At 37.1% G+C, this 22148-nt stretch overlaps 1 protein-coding gene across 1 annotated transcript in view; it reads left to right on the forward strand.

Annotated features, from left to right (window-relative positions):
• Nucleotides 1-22148, forward strand: part of EIF5B (eukaryotic translation initiation factor 5B) — a 72416-nt gene that overhangs the window by 29041 nt on the left and 21227 nt on the right. The window contains exons 4-9 of the mRNA XM_069073006.1: nt 2755-3427; nt 5648-5874; nt 6915-7065; nt 18631-18729; nt 19258-19341; nt 20851-20925. Coding sequence (XP_068929107.1) covers nt 2755-3427; nt 5648-5874; nt 6915-7065; nt 18631-18729; nt 19258-19341; nt 20851-20925 — 1309 coding nt within the window. The remainder of the gene's footprint in view (nt 1-2754; nt 3428-5647; nt 5875-6914; nt 7066-18630; nt 18730-19257; nt 19342-20850; nt 20926-22148) is intronic.

Raw genomic sequence — 22148 nt, forward strand, 5'->3', positions numbered from 1 at the left:
TTGCATCCATTCATGCCAGTCCAGGTTTTTCTGAAATTATCCTGCTTGTCATTTCTTATAGCACAGTAGTATTGCATTATACCACAAGATGATCATCTGTGAATGACTTAGCTATTCTCAAAACAAATTTGAAGGACTTGTGATGAAAAATGCTATCCATTCCCAGAGAAAGAACTGATGCCATTTGTATACAGATTGAAACATACTTTTTTTGCTTTATTTTTCTGGAGAGGATTTTTTTTGGGGGGGATTCTATGTTTTCTTTTACATCATGACTAATTATGGAAATATTTTGCATGGCTACACATGTATAACCTACATCAACTTGCTTGCCTTCTTAAGTGTGTTTGTGGTGGGGGGGAGTGGTCAGGGAGGAAGAGAGAATTTGGAATGCAAAGTTTTAAAAACGAATGTTAAAATTTGTTTTTACATGTAACTGGGGGGAATTTTTTTTTTTTATTTAAAAAAATCATACACCATGGAGCAGCTAGGTGGCACAGTGAATAGAGCACTGGCCCTGGAGTCAGGAGGACCTGAGTTCAAATGTGACCTCAGACACTTAACACAAAAACTAGCCATGTGACCTGGGGCAAGTCAACCTCAGTTGCCCTCCAAAAAGCAAAAACAAGCAACAAACAAAACAAAACAAAAATCATACACCACAACTTGTTCTTCAGCCATTCCTCAATTGATAAACATCCCCTTAATTTCCAAATGTTTGCCACCACAAAAAGAGCTGCTGTAAACATTTTTGCACAAATTCAGTTATCCTTTCCACATCATGGGGGTTAGCCCCTGAAAAATCCATATAAAATTTTTTGACCCTTCTCTTATAACCAGAGAAGAAGTCTGAATTTTTTTTCTTTTTATTTTATGGGGTGTTTACAGTACCTTATTGTAAAATTTGCATTGATTATACAATACTATACAATATACATTATACAATACTATACATGTATTTTATGGATTTATGAGTTTCTAAGATTTTTTCTGTGTCATTTCCTGGCCTTCATGTGTAGGCTATGACTTCCACAAAACTCCTGAGATTTCCATTTAATTTCTTATCCTGACTCACAGTATAGCAAAGCTGCAATGGGGAAATTTGGCAATGTGGAAGGATTAGCTGTACCGTGTTTCCCCGATAATAAGACACTGTCTTATTAATTTTTTTGGAAAGAAAAACACCAGAGGGCTTATTTTCAGGGGAGGGCTTATGTTGACCTGCCTCAGCTCTCCTCCGCGGCACTGCTCTCAATGGTGCCAGGAAGCAAATCACTGGGGAAGAACAGGATGACGCGCTCACTGCTGCAGCTCTGATTGGATGCAGCTCGGAGCGTGGCGTGCGTTTCACCCGGGGGCGGGGGGGACGGTGCATACAGAGGGTACCGTAATGTAGCGTGTAGCACAGGGGATCACCTTCACTACAGTAGCAATCTCAATAGGGCTTATTTTCAGGGGAGGGCTTATTTTAGAGGAATCTTACACAGTAATGGGAGGGCTTATTTTCGGGATAGGTCTTATCGGGGAAACACGGTAGTTTCTTTTCCTTTCATGCATTCATTTATTCATTCATTCGCTTATTTTATCTCTTTGGGATATAGATCTAGTAGTAGTATATTGCTGAATATACACAGTTTTATAGTCTTTTGGGTATATTTCCAAATTGCTCCCTGGAATGGTTGGATCAGTTCACAACTCTACCAACTATGCATTATTGTCCCAATTTTCCCACATCCCCTACAATATTTATCATTTTCCTTTTCTGTCATATTAGCCAGTCTGTGAGGCAGTACCTCAAGAGTTGTTCTATGTTTTATTTTGCATTTCTCTAATCATGTAGATTATTTTTGTAGAGCATTTTTTCCTATGACTGTGGAGAGCTTTGATTTCTTCATCTGACAGCTGCCTATTTATATCTTTTGACCATTTATCATTTAGGGAATGATTTACATTCATATAAACTTGGCTTAGTTCTCTATATATTTGAGAAGCGAAGGAGGCCTTTTTTTTGAGAAACTTGCTGTAAATATTGTTTCCCAGATTTCTGCTTTCTTTCTAATCTTGGTTGCTTTTGTTGCATTGGTTTGTTTGTATGAAACCTTTTAAATTTAATGTACTCAGAACCAGACATTTTACATCTCATAATGCTCTCTATTTCGTTTGGCCATACATTTCTCCTTTATCCATAGCTCTGACAGGTAAATTATTCCTTGCCCTAATTTTTTGTGGTTGTCACTCTTTATGTCTAAGTTATGTACCCATTTTGTCCTTATCTTGTTATACAGTGTAAGATGCTGATCTATATCGATACCTTGTTGCTTATAAAATTATTATGCTTGTTAGTTTTAGAAATGTGAAAATTCAGCAACATTCAGGTAGGGTTTTTCTTTTTTTGTACTGTGTTCCATTTCTGGGGAGAAACCAAACACAATCTTGGGGCGTACGGTTGTATCTTTCTTGCTTGTTGTATTTTGTTTTCTTGACCTTTGTGTTGCCCCAGGGGAAGTGGATGAATCTGGGCTGTTGATGGTGCTGGCCACCCTTACGCTCTTCATATTGTGTTCTGGAGTCAAGGCTGGCTCCTTGCTACTCATTTGGAGACATTTTCCACAGATCCATGTTTCATTTACTTCCCTTCAAGAAAGATTTTGGAGCAAATATTATTTCAATATTACTGGTAGCCTTTTTGTAGTGTGCATTTTAGGTTGTTGTTTTAAGGTAATCACTAATGTGTTAATCATTTAAAATTTCTAGGCAGCAGAAAACAATGAAGAAGAATTCAGTACTTCAAAGCAAGAAAGAAAAAAGAAAGGGCAGAAGGGCAAAAAGCAAAGTTTGGATGGTGATAGTGAAGAAGCAGAGGAGAAAGACTCAAAATCAAAAAAGACTTCCAGGACAAAAATAGAAGCCCTTTCTGGAAGTGAAGATGATAATTTTGATAAACTTTCTAAGAAGAGTAAAGGGAAAACTCAGAAATCAAATCAAAAAGCAGACGGTTCAGAAGAGGATGAAGAGAGCATTAGAAAAGGTAAAGCACGAACCGGAGCCGATTCATCCGGTGGGAGTGGCGATGACTCCGATGACTTCTCTCAGTCTAGAAAAGCACAGAAAAAGAACCAGAAAACCAAATCAGCTCTTCTTGTTGAAAGTGGGAATGAAGATGATGACGCTTCTTTCAAAATAAAAACAATGGCACAAAAGAAGGCAGAAAAAAAAGAGCGAGAGCGAAAAAAGCGAGATGAAGAAAAGGCAAAATTGAGAAAATTGAAAGAAAAAGAAGAGTCTGAAAGTAGTAAAAAGGAGCAAGCAAAGCAGAAAGAAACTCAGAAGAAACCAGAGGAAGATGCTTTAAAATCCAGAGTCGGTCTTGATGCAGGACCAGCTCCTGCCTCAGAAGAAAAGGGAGATAATCTCACAACTGCAGAAGGTTGGTGGTTTTTGGGAAGAAAGAAAAGGGCAGGTGGCATTTTGTGTGTACTTCACATAGATTTGGGTCTTATGTACATAGGCAGCTCTCTGCTTGGATCAGTTATTTGCAAATAGCCTTACAAATTTTTTTTAGCAGGAAATCCTCATTCTTGGTTTTTCCTGTTGAATGTTTGGTTATGTAATGATTTTTAAAGTATCTAATCTTGAGTTTATGAATTTATCTAATGGTCACTTAGAAATTATTGATGGGAGCACAGGCTGAACAATTACATTTGGTTTTCAACTAACAAGCATTTTTTTTCCTTCTCACTTTTTGTCTCCAGTGGAAAAGAAAAAAAAAAAGAAAACCCTTGTAACCACTGTTCATAGTGAGCCGTTCCCTTATTGTCTTTCCAGAAATGTGAGGCTGGTTCTGCATCTGTGTATTGGTTCATCACGTCTCTCCATGGCTGGTCCTGTGGGGGCGGGGCTGATTGTTGAATGAAGGAGAATCTTTAAGTTTCTCACACTTGCTTACTTTTGTAACAATACTGTTTTAGTGTGAGTTGTTCTCGCAGTTCTGTTCATTCCGCCCTGCATCAGCTCATGCAGGTCTCCAGTTTCTCTGAAGCTCTTTGTGCCACAGTCTGTTAAGCTGCTCTCCCTCAGTTTGTAGCTGTTGGCCACTGCATCCGAACTGCTGAATTTTCACCTATCTGAGGGCGGATTTTTCCCCATCTCTTTAGGGTTGGGTTGGGGTGCAGTATAGGCTAGGAATGTCATTGCAAGGTCATGAGGTATGCAAAGGTGACTAGCTTGGGGACATCGCTCCATGTTGCTTCCCATAACCGCTGTAGTGATTCACAGCTCTAGTGCCAGTGTATCAGCGGGGTGGGTTTTCTTGTGTCCCCCCAGTATTTTTCGTTTTCTCTTTTTCCAGAATATGTCAATATCACAGCTGAGGTAGAAACTCAGAAATGTTTTAATTTGCATTCCTTTAATTGTCAGTGATGTGGAGCATTTTTTATCTGTCTGTAGATAGCATGTTTTTTTTTTCTTTAAGAATTTTCTATTCATATCTTTTGACCTTTTATTTAGTAAATGCTGCTTTGAGATTTATGAAACATTTGTCCCAGAACAATGTATAAGGTAGATATGGTGAGTATTGGCATTTCTGTTTTACAGATAAGGAATGGAGACTCAGTGAGATTAAGTAACTTCCCCAAAGTTACACAACTGGAAAAGTCCCCTGAGCTTGAAAATGTATATTTCTTTCTGCTCTTTCCATTACAGGTTGCCACCTCTCTTTCTAGAGAGCCAACTCACAAGTACATGTTTTTCCCTCCCTTGTGGGGGCGCCCCCAAAACACACACACACACACACACACACACACACACACACACACACACACACATTCTCTATCTCTCTTATGAGTTCTTAGAAATCAGAGTTTTTAAGTTGTAAAAATCTCCAAAAAATTTTATGGCCATTAAGTGTAAGTTATTTTTACATTCTTGATGACATTAAAACCTTTAATATTGAGTACCGCTGTAACTAAATTTGACTTAGTAACAGTTTACTTAAGCCAATTTCAGTGCACAAAACAATCCTGACTTTTCATTCACTCCTTCTAAATCTCCATTAGGATTCTTTATACATTGCTTCTTTTGTAATTAACTTTTCCTTTTACATGATTGCTGTTGGTGTGTACTCTATTCTTTTATTTCTGCGTTTTTACTTTGCAGTATTTCACAAAGATCTTTTCCTGGTTTCTTCTGTACCGTATATACTTCTCAGTCTTAATTTGATTATATATCATATGATATATATCATTACATATATATCATAATGTACCACAATTTAGTCGTCCTATTTTTGGCCGTTTAGGTTTCTGCTGAATATTTTTTTTTGGTTTGTTTTTTGGCATTTACAAAATAAACTGCTTTGAAAAAATATTGAACAGATAGCTTTTTGAAAATTAAATATTCAGAGCTAATTTTCTTTTTTTTTTGAAGAGCTTATTTTCAACAGTAGAGTTGTTGACTTTAAAGATGATGATTTTTGTCACTTTGACTAGATAGTACATTAAGTGTTGAAGGGAAAACAGTGAATATGTGCTTTAAATTGACATATTTGAAGACAACTAATTTTCTTTTCACCAGTAAACAAGAAAGGCCTTTGAGGTTTATGTTTAAAGTTTCTGTGAGAATTCACTGCTTTTTTTCTCTTTTCTGTTAGCTGATGATAATGAAAGTGACAAAAAGAAGAAAGATAAGAAAAAAAAGAAAGGAGAAAAGGAGGAGAAAGAAAAGGAGAAAGAAAAGAAAAAAGGTCCCAGCAAAGCCACTGTTAAAGCTATGCAGGAAGCCCTCGCCAAGCTTAAGGAAGAAGAAGAAAGACAGAAGAGAGAAGAGGAGGAACGTCTCCGACGACTCGAGGAGTTAGAAGCCAGACGTAAGGAAGAGGTCTGTAGTCACGTGGTCTTGTTTCTTTCACTTTTAGTGACGTGATGAATTTGGATTTTCTGCGTGATTTCTTAATAGCCATGTTTCTTACTTCAGGAACTTCTCTTAAATTTATATACTATCTTTAAAAATTCTATTACAGAATTGAATTTGCATAGTTGACTTAATGACTTAAAAAATCTTCATGGCTGATACAGTCAAGAAATATGTCCTGTGTCCCCTCCTCTGTGGAAGTTAACATAAAAACTGTTTATATCCAAGTAAATGGTTGCCATTTGATAAGTTTTCTCACATTTTAAAATCTTTGTTTACGAATATTCATGTGTGCTGTTTGAAATAGTTTAGTTGAAAAGCTTTTCACATGTCACTAGGTCATTCCTGTAAGAACGAGCACACTGGATTTGCAGTCAGAAAAAAGGTTTAGCCCCAACTCTGAGCTACCTGCAGCAGTCTGGTACGCTGAGCAGGGTTTGTCGTTAGGAAAACCGAATTCCATTATTCTGCACCCTTATGACTGCACGCGCGCACACACACACTCTGCATCTTCTGGTAACAATGCCTTTAGCATGTTTGTGAGACTCATGAGATGTATGAAAAGCTGTTTTCAGACTTTAAAAGCTCTCTACAAAATTCTAGTCATAGAAGTTGTTTAGTGCTGACGATGATGTTGCATAGTATCTTTGCCTCTTGCATCTGAGGTCCCTCTTCTATAAAATGAGAGGGTTGGGTTAGCTCTTTCTTACTGGGTTTAAACTATTTCTGGTTTACACCAGTCAGTTTTGATTATGTTTAAATATGAAATGACAAATTCTTGTTTCTGCTTTCATAGGACATTTAGAATTGGAAAGGATCTTAGAGATAATCTAATCCAGCTCCCAACATTTTGCCAAAGACAAAACAGGATCTCTTGTTGAGTGACCTGACAACCGTCATGATTATTGTTAGCTAGGATGGAAGCACATAGTATTCTGATCTTAGATCTTAGATTCTCTTACTCTTATTTTTTAATGTCAATACTTGTCTTTCATCATTTATTGTAGGAACGATTAGAGCAAGAAAAGAGAGAAAGAAGGAAGCAAAAAGAAAAAGAAAGAAAGGAACGCTTGAAAAAGGAAGGCAAGCTTTTAACAAAATCCCAGAGAGAAGCCAGAGCGAGAGCTGAGGCTACTCTGAAACTTCTCCAGGCTCAGGGTAAGTGGTAGCATCCACCCAGCTCGGCTAGTTAATTCCGTGATCTGGGGTTTGAAGAAGATGACGCTCCTGAAAGCACTTTGGAAAATGCCAAACGCTAAAAAGTGCTGGCGTTGGTAGCCATGTTATTCCTTTGTCGAGCCCTTCTCTTCCAGACTACTGTCTAGAAAATGATTAGACATCAAAAATTCAGATATTATGAAGCCGAATTGATGATTGAAAGCAAAACAAAGTACTGGGTTTCTCCTTGAGTTCCTCTTCCCTTCATTTACCAAGCATTTCATTAAGGATATATTTTTACTCTATGCTGTTCTGTGCTGTGGAGGCTGTGGTGGGACAAATACAGCTGCTGTCTTGAAGAAGCTGACAAGGTTACTTTTGGAAGGTAAAATGTGCTAAAAGGGCACAGCTAGAGAATGTTTGTCAATTTAGCATTTATTAAGTGCCTATAGTGTTCAGACTAGTGTTAATTTCCAGGTGTGATATTAGATTTATCTGAGATTGTGCTTAACCCTTTTGTAAGGGATTCGACAGATAGAAATCTGTATTGTACAGAACAATATTGGTGCAATATAGAATTATGAAATGGTGTGCTATGTGAGGCAGGGGACATGGAGAAAGCAGGCAAGGTTTGACCATGGAGTGGTGTTTGTTTTACTTGGTTTTTAAGGAGAGAGTGAGCATGGCTTAAGCTAGTGAGAATGGAGGTTGAGGTGCATTTCAGTGCAGATGAAGAAACCAAAGCCTAGAGAAGGAAAGTAGCTTCCTTACTGTCCCAGAGATTCAGATTCTACGTAACTGAGCGTCTTTCCACTGTATCTTAGTGCAGTTGATGCAGTGTGTAAGTAGATTATTTGGTTTATACTTAATATGCATGTGCACCAGGAGGGGTCAGATAAGGCTTCAAAATTAGTTTTTACTGTTGCCTTTTTTAAAGTGTTAAAGGCTCCAGCCTTGCTAGCCACAGCCTGATGTTATAGGAAACCATTTACACCTTTATTTTTCCACTTCTCTAGAGACAGCATATGACTTATATTTATCGTTAGTAGCCAAGACCAGATAATGTTATCATTTATGTTACTCTATACATTGGCTTAATTTTCTTTGTTACGTGTTAATTCAGTCAAATTTTCTTGTGTTTCTCTGATTTTCTCACATTATTGCTTCTTTAGAGCAAATGATAGTCCATTAAATTTATGTCATTTGTTCAGCCTTTCCCCAAATAGTGGTCACTGACTTTGTTTCCATCTCAAACTCAAAGAAATATTTAAAGCTCTGACTCCTTATTAATAAATACTTCAAAGAACGTAGCTTTTGAATTGACAGCTTTTTCATGCTTTGCTGTTTATAGGTCAGATCTGACCCTACTGACGTTTACTGTCTCTGATTTAACTAGACCCATCAGTTTGCTTTCTTTAGGTGAGAAAAGTACATTTGAACTTTGAAAACTATGAACATACAAAAATCTTTTGACTTAATACCATTTGTCATTCAAAATTTTTGTTACAAACTTACTATTTAGCTGTTACCTTCCTAGTCACTGGCCAGAAGCCAGTTGATAATGATAGAGGGAAATTTAGTAATTTGTTTCTGTGATTTCTAAAAACTATCTTTATTTTTTCTTTCATTATATTCAAATATACTGATATGTTATGCTGTATCAGTTTCTCTCTCAAAAGCAGAAGCTTGAATAAAAATTAATTAACAAACATGAATTATCTAGATAATGGTAGAGCTTGTTTATAGGTCCTATGTATAATTCAGAGTTCTTTTTTGTAGCATAGTCTGTCGGAATCATTGCAAATTTCAGTCTGTAGATTCAGATTTGTGTTAAGCCAATTGGCTTGACATTTAAGCCTTGAGGTCTTCATTTTTATCTGCTTTCTTTTGGTAGCTTAGATGTGCCCATCCTAGGGCTGCATATGATAAACAGTTTGTCTTGCTTCCAGACCTCGTGGCCTGCCTTCAGACATATGGTGACTGTTTGCCCATATCAGTATCAGGAAACACAAAAGTGGGAAAAATTAGTCATCTCTGCAAGGGTTGGACAGTGATAAGGCAGGGAGCCTTGCAGCAGCGGTGACCTCGGTCAAGATAGGAGTTATATCATAACTGCATGCTGACCAAGGAAGAGTCATAGGCTTCTTAGGCTTGTTTCTTTCCTACCTCGTCTTCCAGTGTGTGTGTAACTAAACAGTTAATAAGATAATAATAATATATAATAATAATAAAACAAGTTAATAAGAGTTCTATATTGGAGACTATTATGTCTTTATAGTGTAGAAACTAGAGAATGCGTAAACTTTCTCATTGCTACTTATCAACTTTATCTTGTTTGTTGGAAGAGGCCTTTGAGGCCCACCTAGCCCAAATTCTTCTTTTTTACCAATGAGGAAACTAAGGCCCAGAGAGTTTAAGTTACAGGTCATAGTAACTCCAAATCCAGTGTGAATTTCGATTGTGCCCTGCTGTCTCTCCTTCCAGAGGAGACTCATCACAAGAAAGTGCTTGTAAAAATTACAGAATTTAATTGTGAGTATTCATGGGATAGCACAATAGTGCAGTCATGGAATTTGTTGTGGTTTGTTTAATTTTAGGGCTAAAATAGTAGGTCTGGGGCGGGTAGGTAGCACAGGGCACTGGCCCTGGAGTCAGGAAGACCTGAGTTCAAATCCAGCCTCAGACACTTAAAAGACACACACACACACACACACACACACACACAAACCAGCCATGTGACTTTGGGCAAGTCACTTAACCCCAATTGCCCTTCAAAGAAAAAGCAAAAAAATAAAATAAAATATTAGGGCTGAGAAAACTATCATGGATCTTGGAAAGGCATTTCTGGGGATGAGATGGTACGTGTGGAAGCAGAGACATGGTGACTGGATGACTTTGGGCTATAGGACGACATTAGTTAGCCTTTTTCTTTCAGAACCAGAGGAAGTGTTCTGGACTCTAAGGAGAATGGGTGTGATGATCCATCCTGCAAAGTAGAGGAGGAATTTTTTTAAAATTAGTTTTATTAATAGACATTACTGGGCTTGCCATTTTTTCTACTTGGAGTCTTGTATAGTTGAGTCTCAGCTCCTTCCTTTGTGTCACACTTCCTGTGTTTTTCACTTTTAATGGGTGCAAATGCTTCAGGATGAGAAAAACTGGGAAACTGGTTTGAGTCCAAAGTGACAAGTATATGCAGTTTCTTTCCTACCGATTTTCTTCTGCAGAAAATACAAGGAAGAATGAAAGACTTTCTTATTTTGAGTGGTTTAGAATGAAGAAGTAACCTGTTATTGGCTTGCCATTTTTATTCTTGTAGCCCAGGGGTGCGTCCTACTGGGTGGGAAAGCCAGTAAATGGGTCAGGGCACAGAACATGTTCTGTGAAGTTTGGATTCCGTCAAAGGGCCATGCTGGAGGACCTAGAGGACCACAGATTCCCTCCTCCTGAGTCAGGAAGTCTTAAGTTCCAGTTCCATGTTTGACACTAGCTTAGTGACCAAGGACCTATGTCTTAGCTCCTCCCACTCTCCTTTCCCTGAGCTCTAATTAAATAAGGTTTAAAAAATAATATTTATAAGTAACCTGTGGCTTCAAATGTAGTATATAAATATGACATTATTTTGATTGTAAAATGTAGAAGTTGGTGCAGTAGCAGCTGAGATCACTCCTGCTTTTAGCGCAGTGATCCTAATAAGCCGTGGTCATCAGATTTTCAGTTTCTACCATACAATGTTCTGCTTTCCCTTTGGGACTATAAAATTAATAGAAATTTATAGTATGGCGATATAAAAGTCTTTATAATTTGTATGAAAGATGGTTTGGTTAATTTGGATTTATTTGCGGATGGGGAATATGTATGTGCCTTTTATTTCATTGGTGTAAACAACTCCCAGTCTGGAAAACGTCTTTCCCTGATACAAATGGACCACATAGGGATCTATAATCTTAGAGAATTTCCTGAGGCACCGAGAGGGTAAGTGATTTGCTCCAGGTCACACAGCTGATTTGATACATTTGGGGACAATAAGTGTCTCCTCTAATGCCAATCTTCTACTCCATTTAGAATATTAATTTTTAAAATTATTTTGGTAAGCAAGGTAGTTTCTTCATATTTATAGGGATTTTTTAAAGATTTAGTTTAATAATTTTTAATGTGTATTGGCGATCATACTAAGTAAATAAGGAAATGGGTGTTATAGAATCAGATAAAATCTATCTAGACATTGACCATTGGTGAACTTTATCATTGGTAGTATTTTACCTTGTATCTCCAGCATTTAATCTGCTCCCCATGAATGGCCATAGATCTATCAAGTTGTGTATGTACTCACCAGAGAGAAATCATTGAGTATATCAGTACATCACACCACTTTAAGATCTTTCTGTTTGTTATAATGAGCTTTGAACTCTGAACTCAGGTTTGTTTCAGTACAGTATCCAGACCCTCCATCTACATCCCCAGTGATGCATCTCCCTTGAAAGCAGTTAAATAAAGCACTATAAAGTTGTGATAACAAGTGATGGTCATGGTGCTTTACCTTTTAGGAGTTGTTTTTGTTAGAAAAGGTGGATATATATTTCAAGTAAAGCACAGATATTATGCCATATCTGGTCAGATACTGAACTTTGTTTTGATTGAAAATTGTCTTAATTTAGTGATTATATAGAAATCTTGGTTGGGCTAATATGACTTGATCACTTATAGCCTGACCAGCAGTGAATCATTTTCCTCCCAAAGTCCAAATGGACTTTTAATTTTTTCCATCTTTTATCATTTTTATCAGTTTTAATTTGCCTTTTTAAATTATTTTGAATCTTTAAGGTGATGTTGAATAAACTTAATATTATACTAATCATTTTCCCAATATTCAACCATTTCTCGCATTCCTATAGAAAATCAATTTTGTTTTAATGAGTTACTCTTTGTATCTATTGCTGTAATCTTTTTGCCAGGATTTTATTTAATATTTGTGCTTCAGTGGTCGCTGGCTCTTCACAGCCCGCCTTTCCACACTGATTGCACATAACTTTCCTCTAGGCTCTCTGTGTTCTTTCTATTCGAACTGCTCTCTTATTTGTCTCTCTCTCTTCCTCTATCCCATTCTTTTCCTTTCCCCCTCTCTCCACTTTTCTTGCTTTCTCCTCTCTTATATTTCCTTTGCACTGTTCTTGGTATTTTGTGGAGTGATTCTGCTCCTAATATTTTATCAGATTCCTTATGGATCTCTAAAATGAATTTATGTACTAAATCATTGAGAGGTCATGTCTCCCACTGGCAAATATATCAAGTGTTTCCTGACTAAGGCCAATTTTTGAAGCTCTTTGGGTCTTCATTCAATGGAAATTTGTCAATATTTAACAAACTCCTCTCTCCCTTTCCCCTTTTGTTTTGAAACTAAACTCCCCCTCCCCCCCATTTTTTTTGTTAATTTGGTTTTGAGCTTTTAATTTTTCTCAAGTTAACTAAATTGATTTTTTAAACTTTGTTCATTGGTTTTAAATTTTTTGATTCTGTTTATCTTGATTTTGATTATCAAGATTGTTAAGCTTCTTTTAGGGTTACACATTTGTTCTTTTTCTCTTTTTAATTGCTTGCTCAATTTGTTAATTCATTATTTAGGGTATAATTTTTATCCTCCATTTGGATCGATCTGCATTTTTCTTGGTTTGTATTTCCTTTATTGATTATAATTCCCATTGCTTTGTGTTATATCTTATTGCACCAATTAACATTCTAGAATGTAGCCCTTTTTTACTTCTACAATAACTGGCATAGGGAGAGAGGCTAATTGCTATGAATAATACAATTTTTTTAGTTTTTGATAAACATTGCTTCAATGATTGGTACTCTAAATATGATATCTTTGTCCAATAACTGATGAATGGGCATATTAGCAGAGTATTTGAATTATATTCTTCCCATAAATAAAAGGAGAAGGCAAAAATAATTACTAGAAAGATGGCCCATAGGTTCTTCTTAAAGCAGGAGTGTATACAAAGGCAAGAAGAAATACCATTTCATGACATTTAGTTCTCCAGTGTTTATGGACAGGTATTTGTAAAAAAAATACCATCTTCAAAATGATTGTAGCCTTATGCATTAACATCTGTAGCACAAGATGTTAATCTTCTAAAGAGATTAGCTAAAGAGATGTAGCTAAAGAGATTATATGAGAAGCTCAGTAAGATCCAAATTAAATAGGTGTTTACTTTGATTCTCAGTGAAAACAGTAAAAAAATGCTAGAAAATATGATTTGAGGACAAGCATTGGGAGAGGCCAAAGAGTCAGAGATTATAGACTTAATGAATAGCATCTTGAAAAAAAATAGAGAGGATGCTAAATGTGAGTGTCAATCTTGAAAAAAAAATAGAGGATGCTAAATGTGAATGTCAAATAACATCACAAGAAATTGATCATATTTTAATAAGAAATGCCTCATTAATGATATGCGAGCCATTTCTGAATCAGTTGTCTTCATATTCGTACCTTTAATTTGTTTTAGAACTAAGATAACAAACCTAGAAGAAAGAATAAATATAAGAAAAATGCTGAACACAATGAACATTTTCAACCTGTCCTTCATTACCAAGTTTTTGATGTTCCAAAAAATGAGAAATGGAGGAAAAGACATGGATGCCAATTATAACAGTTTCATGAAGAAGTTTGTTAAATGTTTTCAAATTACCATTGATTGAAGACCAAAAAGAACCTCAGAAATTGTCCGAGAAACGTTTGACATGCTTATCAGTGGGAGATGTGGCTTCCAAGGGCATAATTAGAATGTAAACTCATATATAAAATCTTATGGGGCCCGGTAAAATATTAGAGCACTATCACTTCACGAAATAACAAGAAGCAGTGCAAAGGAATACAAGTTTTAAGAAACTTTTGAGTGAAACCATCCTGGATATAGTATGATAGCATGGGAAAAAGCATTCATCTTCAGTCATAAATAGATCATATTTATATAGATGGAGTCTGTGTTGGGGGTGGCTCCACTTGGGAAGGGAAAGTATCACAAGTATGGGGGGGAATCTTAAACTTCATTACCAAAGAGTTGACTAAATTAATATCAGTAACTACTGACCGATGAACATCGTCATTTCTTTTTGTATCAAAAAATCGCCTAATTGCTTCTTTGATGAGGTTATTGGGTGTTAACAAACAGGTTTTCACCAATGATGTTTCATAGTAGATCATATCTTAACCATTACACTATTGAGTAAAAGTTGTAGAGGATGTAAGATGCCACTCTGACTGTTTTCTGATTCTTTAAAAAAGAAAAAACATACTGAAGTAGAGCAAAACCTCGCTTTCAGAATTCTCTTAGCAACAGTGTCGCTCGTGACTGTGTCCAAGTAGTATAAGGTTTGTTGAAAGATGTATCTTTACCATGTGAAGATGTGTAAAATGGAGATATGTGATCACTACAAGTGTTTCTTATTGTCACGCAGGACAATAGAAGTGACAGACATAGAAGTCAGAAAAGTCCCCCAGTTGTGCAGGTGTGCCCCAGATGTTCCTGCTTACCTATGATACTGTTCTTACTGCATCAAGCTTCAGTGCTTTGTAGAGTTTTCCAGATGAGATCCATAGTCATCTAAAAGTTTGCTATCATTGCTTAAACTGGAGAAACCCATTAGATGAAGAAAGACCAATACCCAGACTGGCAGGTAGTTGGATGTACAACCTTGTAGTTCACTGAGGGCCTGGGTTTGAATTATGGGAACAACACAGCAGGGAGAAGCAGAATATACTAGGCCAAAAGAAGATACCCCTAAAGTCGTGCTGCATCTTTTGCTCAAGGCACCTGCTTTAGCTGCTCCTTGGCCATTGAAGTCTTCACATGCTTAGGGCAGACATCCTTCTGACTCACTGGCAGGCTTGAGGCCTTTCAGTTACCCTTGACCTGCTTTAGCCCTTCTACCAAGACGATTGGTCAGGGTGTTCTTGGAGCCACAGGTAAGAGTGAATCAGATAGACACTAAAGGGGGTGAGCAGCCCTGAAAAGGGCTTAGCAAACCCTTCTGAATGCCACACACAACCAGCAGTGGGAAGCCCTGGGAGAACGAATCCTTTTAGCATCACTGGCTCCAACCAGATAAAGACTTTGAAGAACCTAATTAGAATGGACCCTTATCTGTATATCACTGTCTGACGTACCTCCTGGAACATCCCTTGGTTTCCGACTTGTCAGCCAGATTTTAGTCAGATGTGATAGTTATATTGACTGTATTCAAACTTAGTTACTACTCAGCAGAAACTGAGACCTTTTGTTCACTATCTTTCCACATAAAATCTTACACAAATTCTTGTCCCAGTTTGTGTACATAAAAATCCTGGGGAAACACTCCAAATGGACAGTGAACTATTGAACTCAGAATTGAAAAAGGAGAAGAGTGAGTTGGCTTTGAAATATTGCAAAGCTCTTTTAATGATTCCAAGCTTGAACCAAAGGCCCATCTTTTTAACACCAGTATGCTGCCTAAGTCATAGAATGCTACACTTTTTAGAGGAGGAAGTTGAACACACGAGGAAGTAATTGAGCATATGAAGGTGGACCCTTTGGTTTTTTTGTTGTTGTTTTTGCTTTTTGGGAGGCAATTGGGGTTAAGGGACTTGCCCAAAGTCACACGGCTAGTTTTTGTGTTAAGTGTCTGAGGCCAGATCCGAACCCAGGTCCTCCTGACTCCAGGGCCGGTGCTCTGTTCACTACGCTACCTGGCCGCCCCAAGGGTGGACCCTTTGTGACACACTTCTGAGCACAGGTATGCAGCGGTCACATGAGCTGAGCAGCATGGATGATTGCAGTCTGCAGTGTTGGAAGGAACATGCAAGTGACTAAAATTAGGGGTGAAGCAGGGTATGGTTTGTAAAGTGTGGTTTCTCCTTTTTTTTTTATTTGTTTCTCTAGCATGTGATCAGTTTTGCTTAGTCTCTTGAGACTAATATACATCCGTACAAACACACATACATACATACACACATACACATGCACACACGTACACACATACATACATCTTCCCAAGGATTACTGTTCAAATCTTCTTGTGTCTCTGAAATCTGTTTTTCTAAAATTTGGTCAAGTTTATACATAATTTCTTTATCTTCTGGATTTGTGGAGTCTGGCGTAGGAATGCTAAGGTGGTCTAAAATTAGTATCTTAATTTCCTGTGACTTTATTGAAGTTTGCTTTTCTGATAAGAACTTGATTGCTGTGCCATTTGATGCTTATATATTTAATAGTGACTTTTCATTATCTTTGGTGGCTTTAATCACCACATAGTTTTTCAACCAGTCTCTCTCAGTGTTTTATATATGTGACTAATTGCCTTATTATAAATCATCATTGCAACTCTTGCCTTTTTTTTTTTTTTTTTTGGAGAGGAGAGGGCAGGGCAATTGGGGTTAAGTGACTTGCTCAAGGTCACATGGCTAGTAAGTGTGTCAAGTGTCTGGGGCTGGATTTGAACTCAGGTCCTCCTGACTCCAGGACTGGTGCTCTATTCACTGTGCCACCTAGCTGCCCTGCAACTCTTGCTTTTCAAAATTTATGTTGTCTGATAGGGTTTATTCCAGCCTTTAAGTTAAATCCTTATGCTTTGACCTATACTTTACATGTGTTAATTATAAACAGCAAATTTGGGGGGTTTTGGTTTGTATACCCTTCTTCAGTTCATTCTCTGTATTGGTGAATTTGACCCATTATCATTTGTGGTAGAATTCTTAGGTTGGTTTTTTTCTCGGTCAGATCCTGTTACTGTGTTTTTCTTTTGTCAGCGCAAGCTGCCGTACTGCTTGTTCTGTTCAACAGCTGCATCTTATTCCTGCCCACACCATAAGTTTGATAAAGAGTATCTTTTATATTTTATTATTTTTCAACAGCTTAGTCTCAGCCGTCCAACCTCTACTCATACCAAAGACAAATCCAGAGATTCTATTTATGTGTGTAATTTCTTCCTTTAATTTTTCACATTTATTTTTTCCTTATTTTAGATAAGACTCTGGTGTAGAAATTACTCCTGTCCTCTTTCCTCAGATGTATCTGTTTAAAAGAAATAATACATTTGGTGCTCCAGATGATTTTATTCATCCCTTTCAAGGGATTTTCCTCCTCATGTCTTGTCTTTGTTGTTTTTTAGCAACAAATGAATTTTAACCCTTATGGTAAAAGTCATGTAAACTTCTTACATCTTGTTAATATTTAGTTAACATTCAGTTCTATAATTTCCTTGCTTAAATTTCAACTGATTGAGCAATTAGCATACCAGAGATTCAACCTAGCTTTTTCTTAACCATCTTTTCCCAAATTTGCAGGACAGTCATGGTGTATGAGCTTTGCTTTTCAGAAGATGTAATTGCTTTCTCTTTAATTCCTAGCCTCGTTGAATAGTCTTAGGTTATTTAAATTGGTACTTAAAAACATGGAAATTGCATCCTTCAGACCTCTTGCAACGGACTATCTTGACTGAAGCCTTGTCATTTGACATCTACATTTTTGAGGAAAGTTTAAATAAAATTGACTTTCTTCTTCTGAACCTGAAGACTGTTGGTTTGTGCTCTGCCCCCTCTATTTAAAAAATGTTGACAATTTTCTTGAGTGTTTTCCTGGAGTTTTTTTTTTTTCTGAGTGACAAATCACTGTCTCACTCTCACTAAGTGCCACATTTTTTTAGAGATCTGTCTGAGAGATCTTCCAGCCGTACCAATTTTAACTTTTGTGCTCTTCTGTCTGCATATATTTTTGCTTGAGCCACTCTGTTTCTGGGAGTCTGCCGTTTCATTATATCACCTACTCTATTAATTTTCATGTTTGTCTAATTTTAAAGTTTGTCTTATTCCCGAGTTTTCCTTCATATCTCTTACTCTGGTTCTAAACTGCTCTGGAAGTTCTTGGTGTAGTCCTTTTGTTGCAGCGATTTTGCATATTGTGTTTTCCTGGGGGCTTTTTTTTCTTTTTATAAAGGTTCCCCCCCCCCCCCTTTTATTGTATCTTTTCTTTCCTTTTTATTTTATTTGAGACATCATTGTTTTAAGATGGCACAAGAGATCTGGGCTTGGTCATAAATATCTGGTTTTGGCAGAAGTCTCAGGACTCCCATTTGAGCTTTGTTTAGGTTCTCTACTTTGTCAGGATTTGGAGTTTGCCTCTGGTGATAATGGTTGTCCAAGCTGGGGGGATGGTGTGTGTGTGTGGGGGGGGTCTGTTATATTTTTCATAGATTTTTATAGTGGCAGTAAAGGCAATACTTCTATTTCCATGCTGGGCCAACAGGTTGGGGTGGGGGGAGGCGGGGGGGAGAGGCTTCTGTGTCATATGGTTGGCTTTTTTTAAAATTTCTCCCACCTTTCTCTTTCTTTGTTCCTCATTTCTGTTTTTCTTCTTTGTTTTTATAGTTGCCATAAGATATAATCTCTCCCCTCCACCCATACATTAGAGGATTTTAACATGTAGAATTATATGCTAAAGAATGAAAGGGGATGGGAAATGGGGGGATAAAGATTTTTTATCTATGTCAAAAAGCTGTTATTTAATCTTTTTTTGTCTTTTACTCTTTCAGGTGTTGAAGTGCCATCTAAAGATTCTTTGCCAAAGAAGAGGCCAGTATATGAAGATAAAAAGAGGAAAAAACCACAGCCACAACAAGAAAATAAAGAAGGTTAGCATTCTGACTATATTCTGACCTTAAAAGTTTTGTCTGTTTCTGTTTCTTGGCCTCATCTGAACTCAGACACTGTTCTCTTGTGACTTTGAGATATGAAACCACTGCCCCTTTAAAAAATAAAAAGTAATGCTTTGATTCTTTAATTCTTGATAATTTTCCATCATTGTCACCAACTAACAGATTTTTTATCTCTTTTGATTCTGTATCCTCTCTGGTATGATTTAGTTAACTGTGGTATTCCAAAATAAGTCTTCTTGTGTGTCCTTAGAAACTGAAAATACAAAACATAAAATTCTCATTCTTTGTCCCTTTTCTAACCTCAAGTTGTATTGACTATGTCTCGAGCAGAAAAGGTTTGATAGGAATATATTGAATGTGTTTGTCCTGGCGTCAGAATTCCGGGGCTTTCTATCGGACTCACATTTAGCCGTCCTTTTCTAGTTGTAAGAGAAGTTGATGGAAATGCCTTGTATCTTTTTTAGTAAGTGAATGTTTGTTTATTTTATTTCCCATTTTCAATAGAAACAATAGAAGTTAGTGTTCCAGTGGAAGTTCCAGAACAAACTATTCCAGAAAAAGAAGAGTCCCTTCCTCTTGTAGAACCAGGTCAGTGGCGTGAGTGAGGAAGAGCTGGTGGGATTCACCCCAAATAAGGACTGACTTTCCAGAGCACAGCTCTATCCCTGGTTTTTTTTTTTCCTAAAATAGACTTCGTATGTTTGATGGTAGTAAAAGTACCAATTATTTACTTTTCTTCCTTTTTCCTGGTTTTCTGTATACCTTTTATCTCCTGGTTTCACTGCACAGGTAGGCATTCAGATTCATCTGTTGGTTTTTTTGGAAGCTCAAAGTCTTAGAGGATAACTAAAAGATAGGAAATTCTCATTTAAAAGCCACGGAAAGAATTTTGAAATTAATTACAGCTTTTAAAAGCTTCTAAAAGGAATTTTGAACTTTCTCAGAAGAGAATTTATTTGTGTTTTATTATGTTTTCAATTCAGCCTCCTAAATGGAAAAACGTTTAAAATATGTAACTTAACATGTAGCCGTTTTTGAGAGGTTGCTGATAAAAATACTTTAACTTATTACAAACTTATATATGTCCAAAATATACTTTTGATCTGAGTAGAGAGGGAAAAGGGGTGCCCAGATTCATAAGATCATAATGAAGAGCTCACTGTTCCCTGTCTAATCGATATCCACATTCATATCGATATCCATTTCCATATCTTAACTGAAAGGCACCTTACTTACCTTCACTGTGTTTCGTTGAGAGTAGAGCATAATTAATTGACCTAGCAGTGCATCACTGGGGAAAGTTCTTTGGATTTGGAGTCAGAGGACTTGGATTTAAATCCCAGTTCTGGTTACTTTTGTGATTTTGTACTAATTAGTTAGCATCTTCTCTAGGTTTCACCTTCCTTAACAGGAAAGCGAGGGGCTTGGACCCTCTGGTTCTAAATTTGTAATCCTAATAATAAAGTCTTTTTGTATGAGTTCAGGAATTGAAAAGAAGGTCCACTTTAGGTTCTGTAATTCCTTCAGAGTGAAATTTAGTAGATTTGTGCACAATATTTGATGGCACAGAGGTCAAAGTTCTAATAGTTGAGGTTTTTTGTTGTTCGGTCAGTTTTTCAGTCATGTCCAACTCTCCTTTACCTCATTTGGGGTTTTCTTGGCAAAAATACTAGAGTGATTAGCCATTTTCTTTTCCAGATGAGGAAAATGAGACAAAGAGGGTTAATTGACTTGCCCAGGGTCACACACCTAGTAAGAGTCAGGTCAGATTTGACTTAGCAAAAATGTGTCTCCCTGACTCTAGGCCCAGCTCTTTATTTACTGTACCATCTAACTGTACAGTTGAAATTTAATTACTATTGTTTATACTTTGAATGTGGGATGCCTGTGCAAAAATATAGAATATCTTAATTGGAGAAAATTTGGGATTTTTATTAAATGTAAATTGTAAACAGTTTTTGCTTTGTAGGTATTTTCCAAAGTTGCTTGTATGTTTCACTTTATTTTTATTTTATATAGAACAAAATTTTAAATTGTGTTTAAGAAATTTCCGTATGATTAAATTTCTGCATATTTGATTAAATCTTTAATTTACAGAAGAGGAGGAAGAAAGTGAAGATACCGGCCTGGATGATTGGGAAGCAATGGCGAGTGATGAGGAGAGAGAGAAAGGTAGGAAAGTGCGTGTTTCTAGGCTTAGATCAATGTATTAGTGTTTTATTTGTATGTATGTGCGTGGATGCTTGCATGTATACACGTTTGCCTATGTGTATCTATCTTTATTGGCAGTAAGTCCTTAACTGAAAATAACAGTCCACAATTTCCCTACTAAAAGGCCACTGCTCTGCTTTTTGGTGGAGCACAAATTGAAGCTGTGTTGCATTTTCCTGTAGAAATCATGTAATGAAAGCTATAACCACTGGTACTTAGCTCAGTCCACGAAAGCCTTTTATTAAGCCTAAAATCTGCCTGTACTTAGAGTAGAGTATATAATGTTTCCCCTGCCTGCTTGCCAGGGCCAGGCATGGGTTCTTAGCTGTCTTCTCACTTGCTAGGAAAGGACTTTCAGAACATCCAACTTCACTGATGGTGGCCTGGGGCAAGGAACCTGATGACTTGTGACTGGGGTCCATAGCGTCACAGAATTTCAGAATTAGAAAAGGGAGCTCTCAGACCATCTTGTAAGACTTCTACTGAAATCATTCTTCAGGCCTTTCCTTGAACACCAAGAATGCATGCACTGCCTTCCAAGGCAGTTGATGTCTCCATAACTAGTTCTAATTGTTGGAATGTTTATCTTAAATAAAGCCTACATTTTCTTCTTCACAACTTTTGCTTATTGATCCTACTTTTGCCCTCTGTGGTTAAATATAGTACAGCTAATCCCTCTAATGCAGAAAAACCCATTAAGGAATAGATTTTTGGGGTTTGTGTTTTTTTTAGATAGATAGATAGATGGAAAAAAAGAAAGACTGGTACTAGATGGGGTCTTATAGGTGAATTGAGGATGAGAGATCAGATGTGGGAGAATGGGTAACTTAGGAAAACAGAATTGGGCGTTTCGATCTATGCGGAGGAGCATGCCCTCCTCCTTCCTGTCCCTCCTTGGAGGTTCCCTGAGATTAGGAGGAAAAAGAAAGAGAGGACGAAGTTAGTTAGATGGCAGCTCTTTCGGTCGCCTTTTTGCCTGAACTGTGTTTCATCCCTTTACTCTGGATCCTGCATTTTCAGATTGATGAGCAGCACAGTTTCCTAACTCTTCACTTGGCTTTATATTCTTTCTACACCATCTACCATTCAGTATCAATATATAGATGTGAGTGTGTGAGTGGTATGGTGTGTGTTTGTGTGGTGTGTATGTGGTGTGCTTGTGTGGTGAGTGTGTGTGAGTAGTA

Source organism: Petaurus breviceps, unplaced genomic scaffold (assembly GCF_028583685.1).
Source record: "Petaurus breviceps papuanus isolate PSGF00001 unplaced genomic scaffold, PetGlider_PUasm1.0 90849, whole genome shotgun sequence".
Taxonomy (NCBI): domain Eukaryota; kingdom Metazoa; phylum Chordata; class Mammalia; order Diprotodontia; family Petauridae; genus Petaurus; species Petaurus breviceps.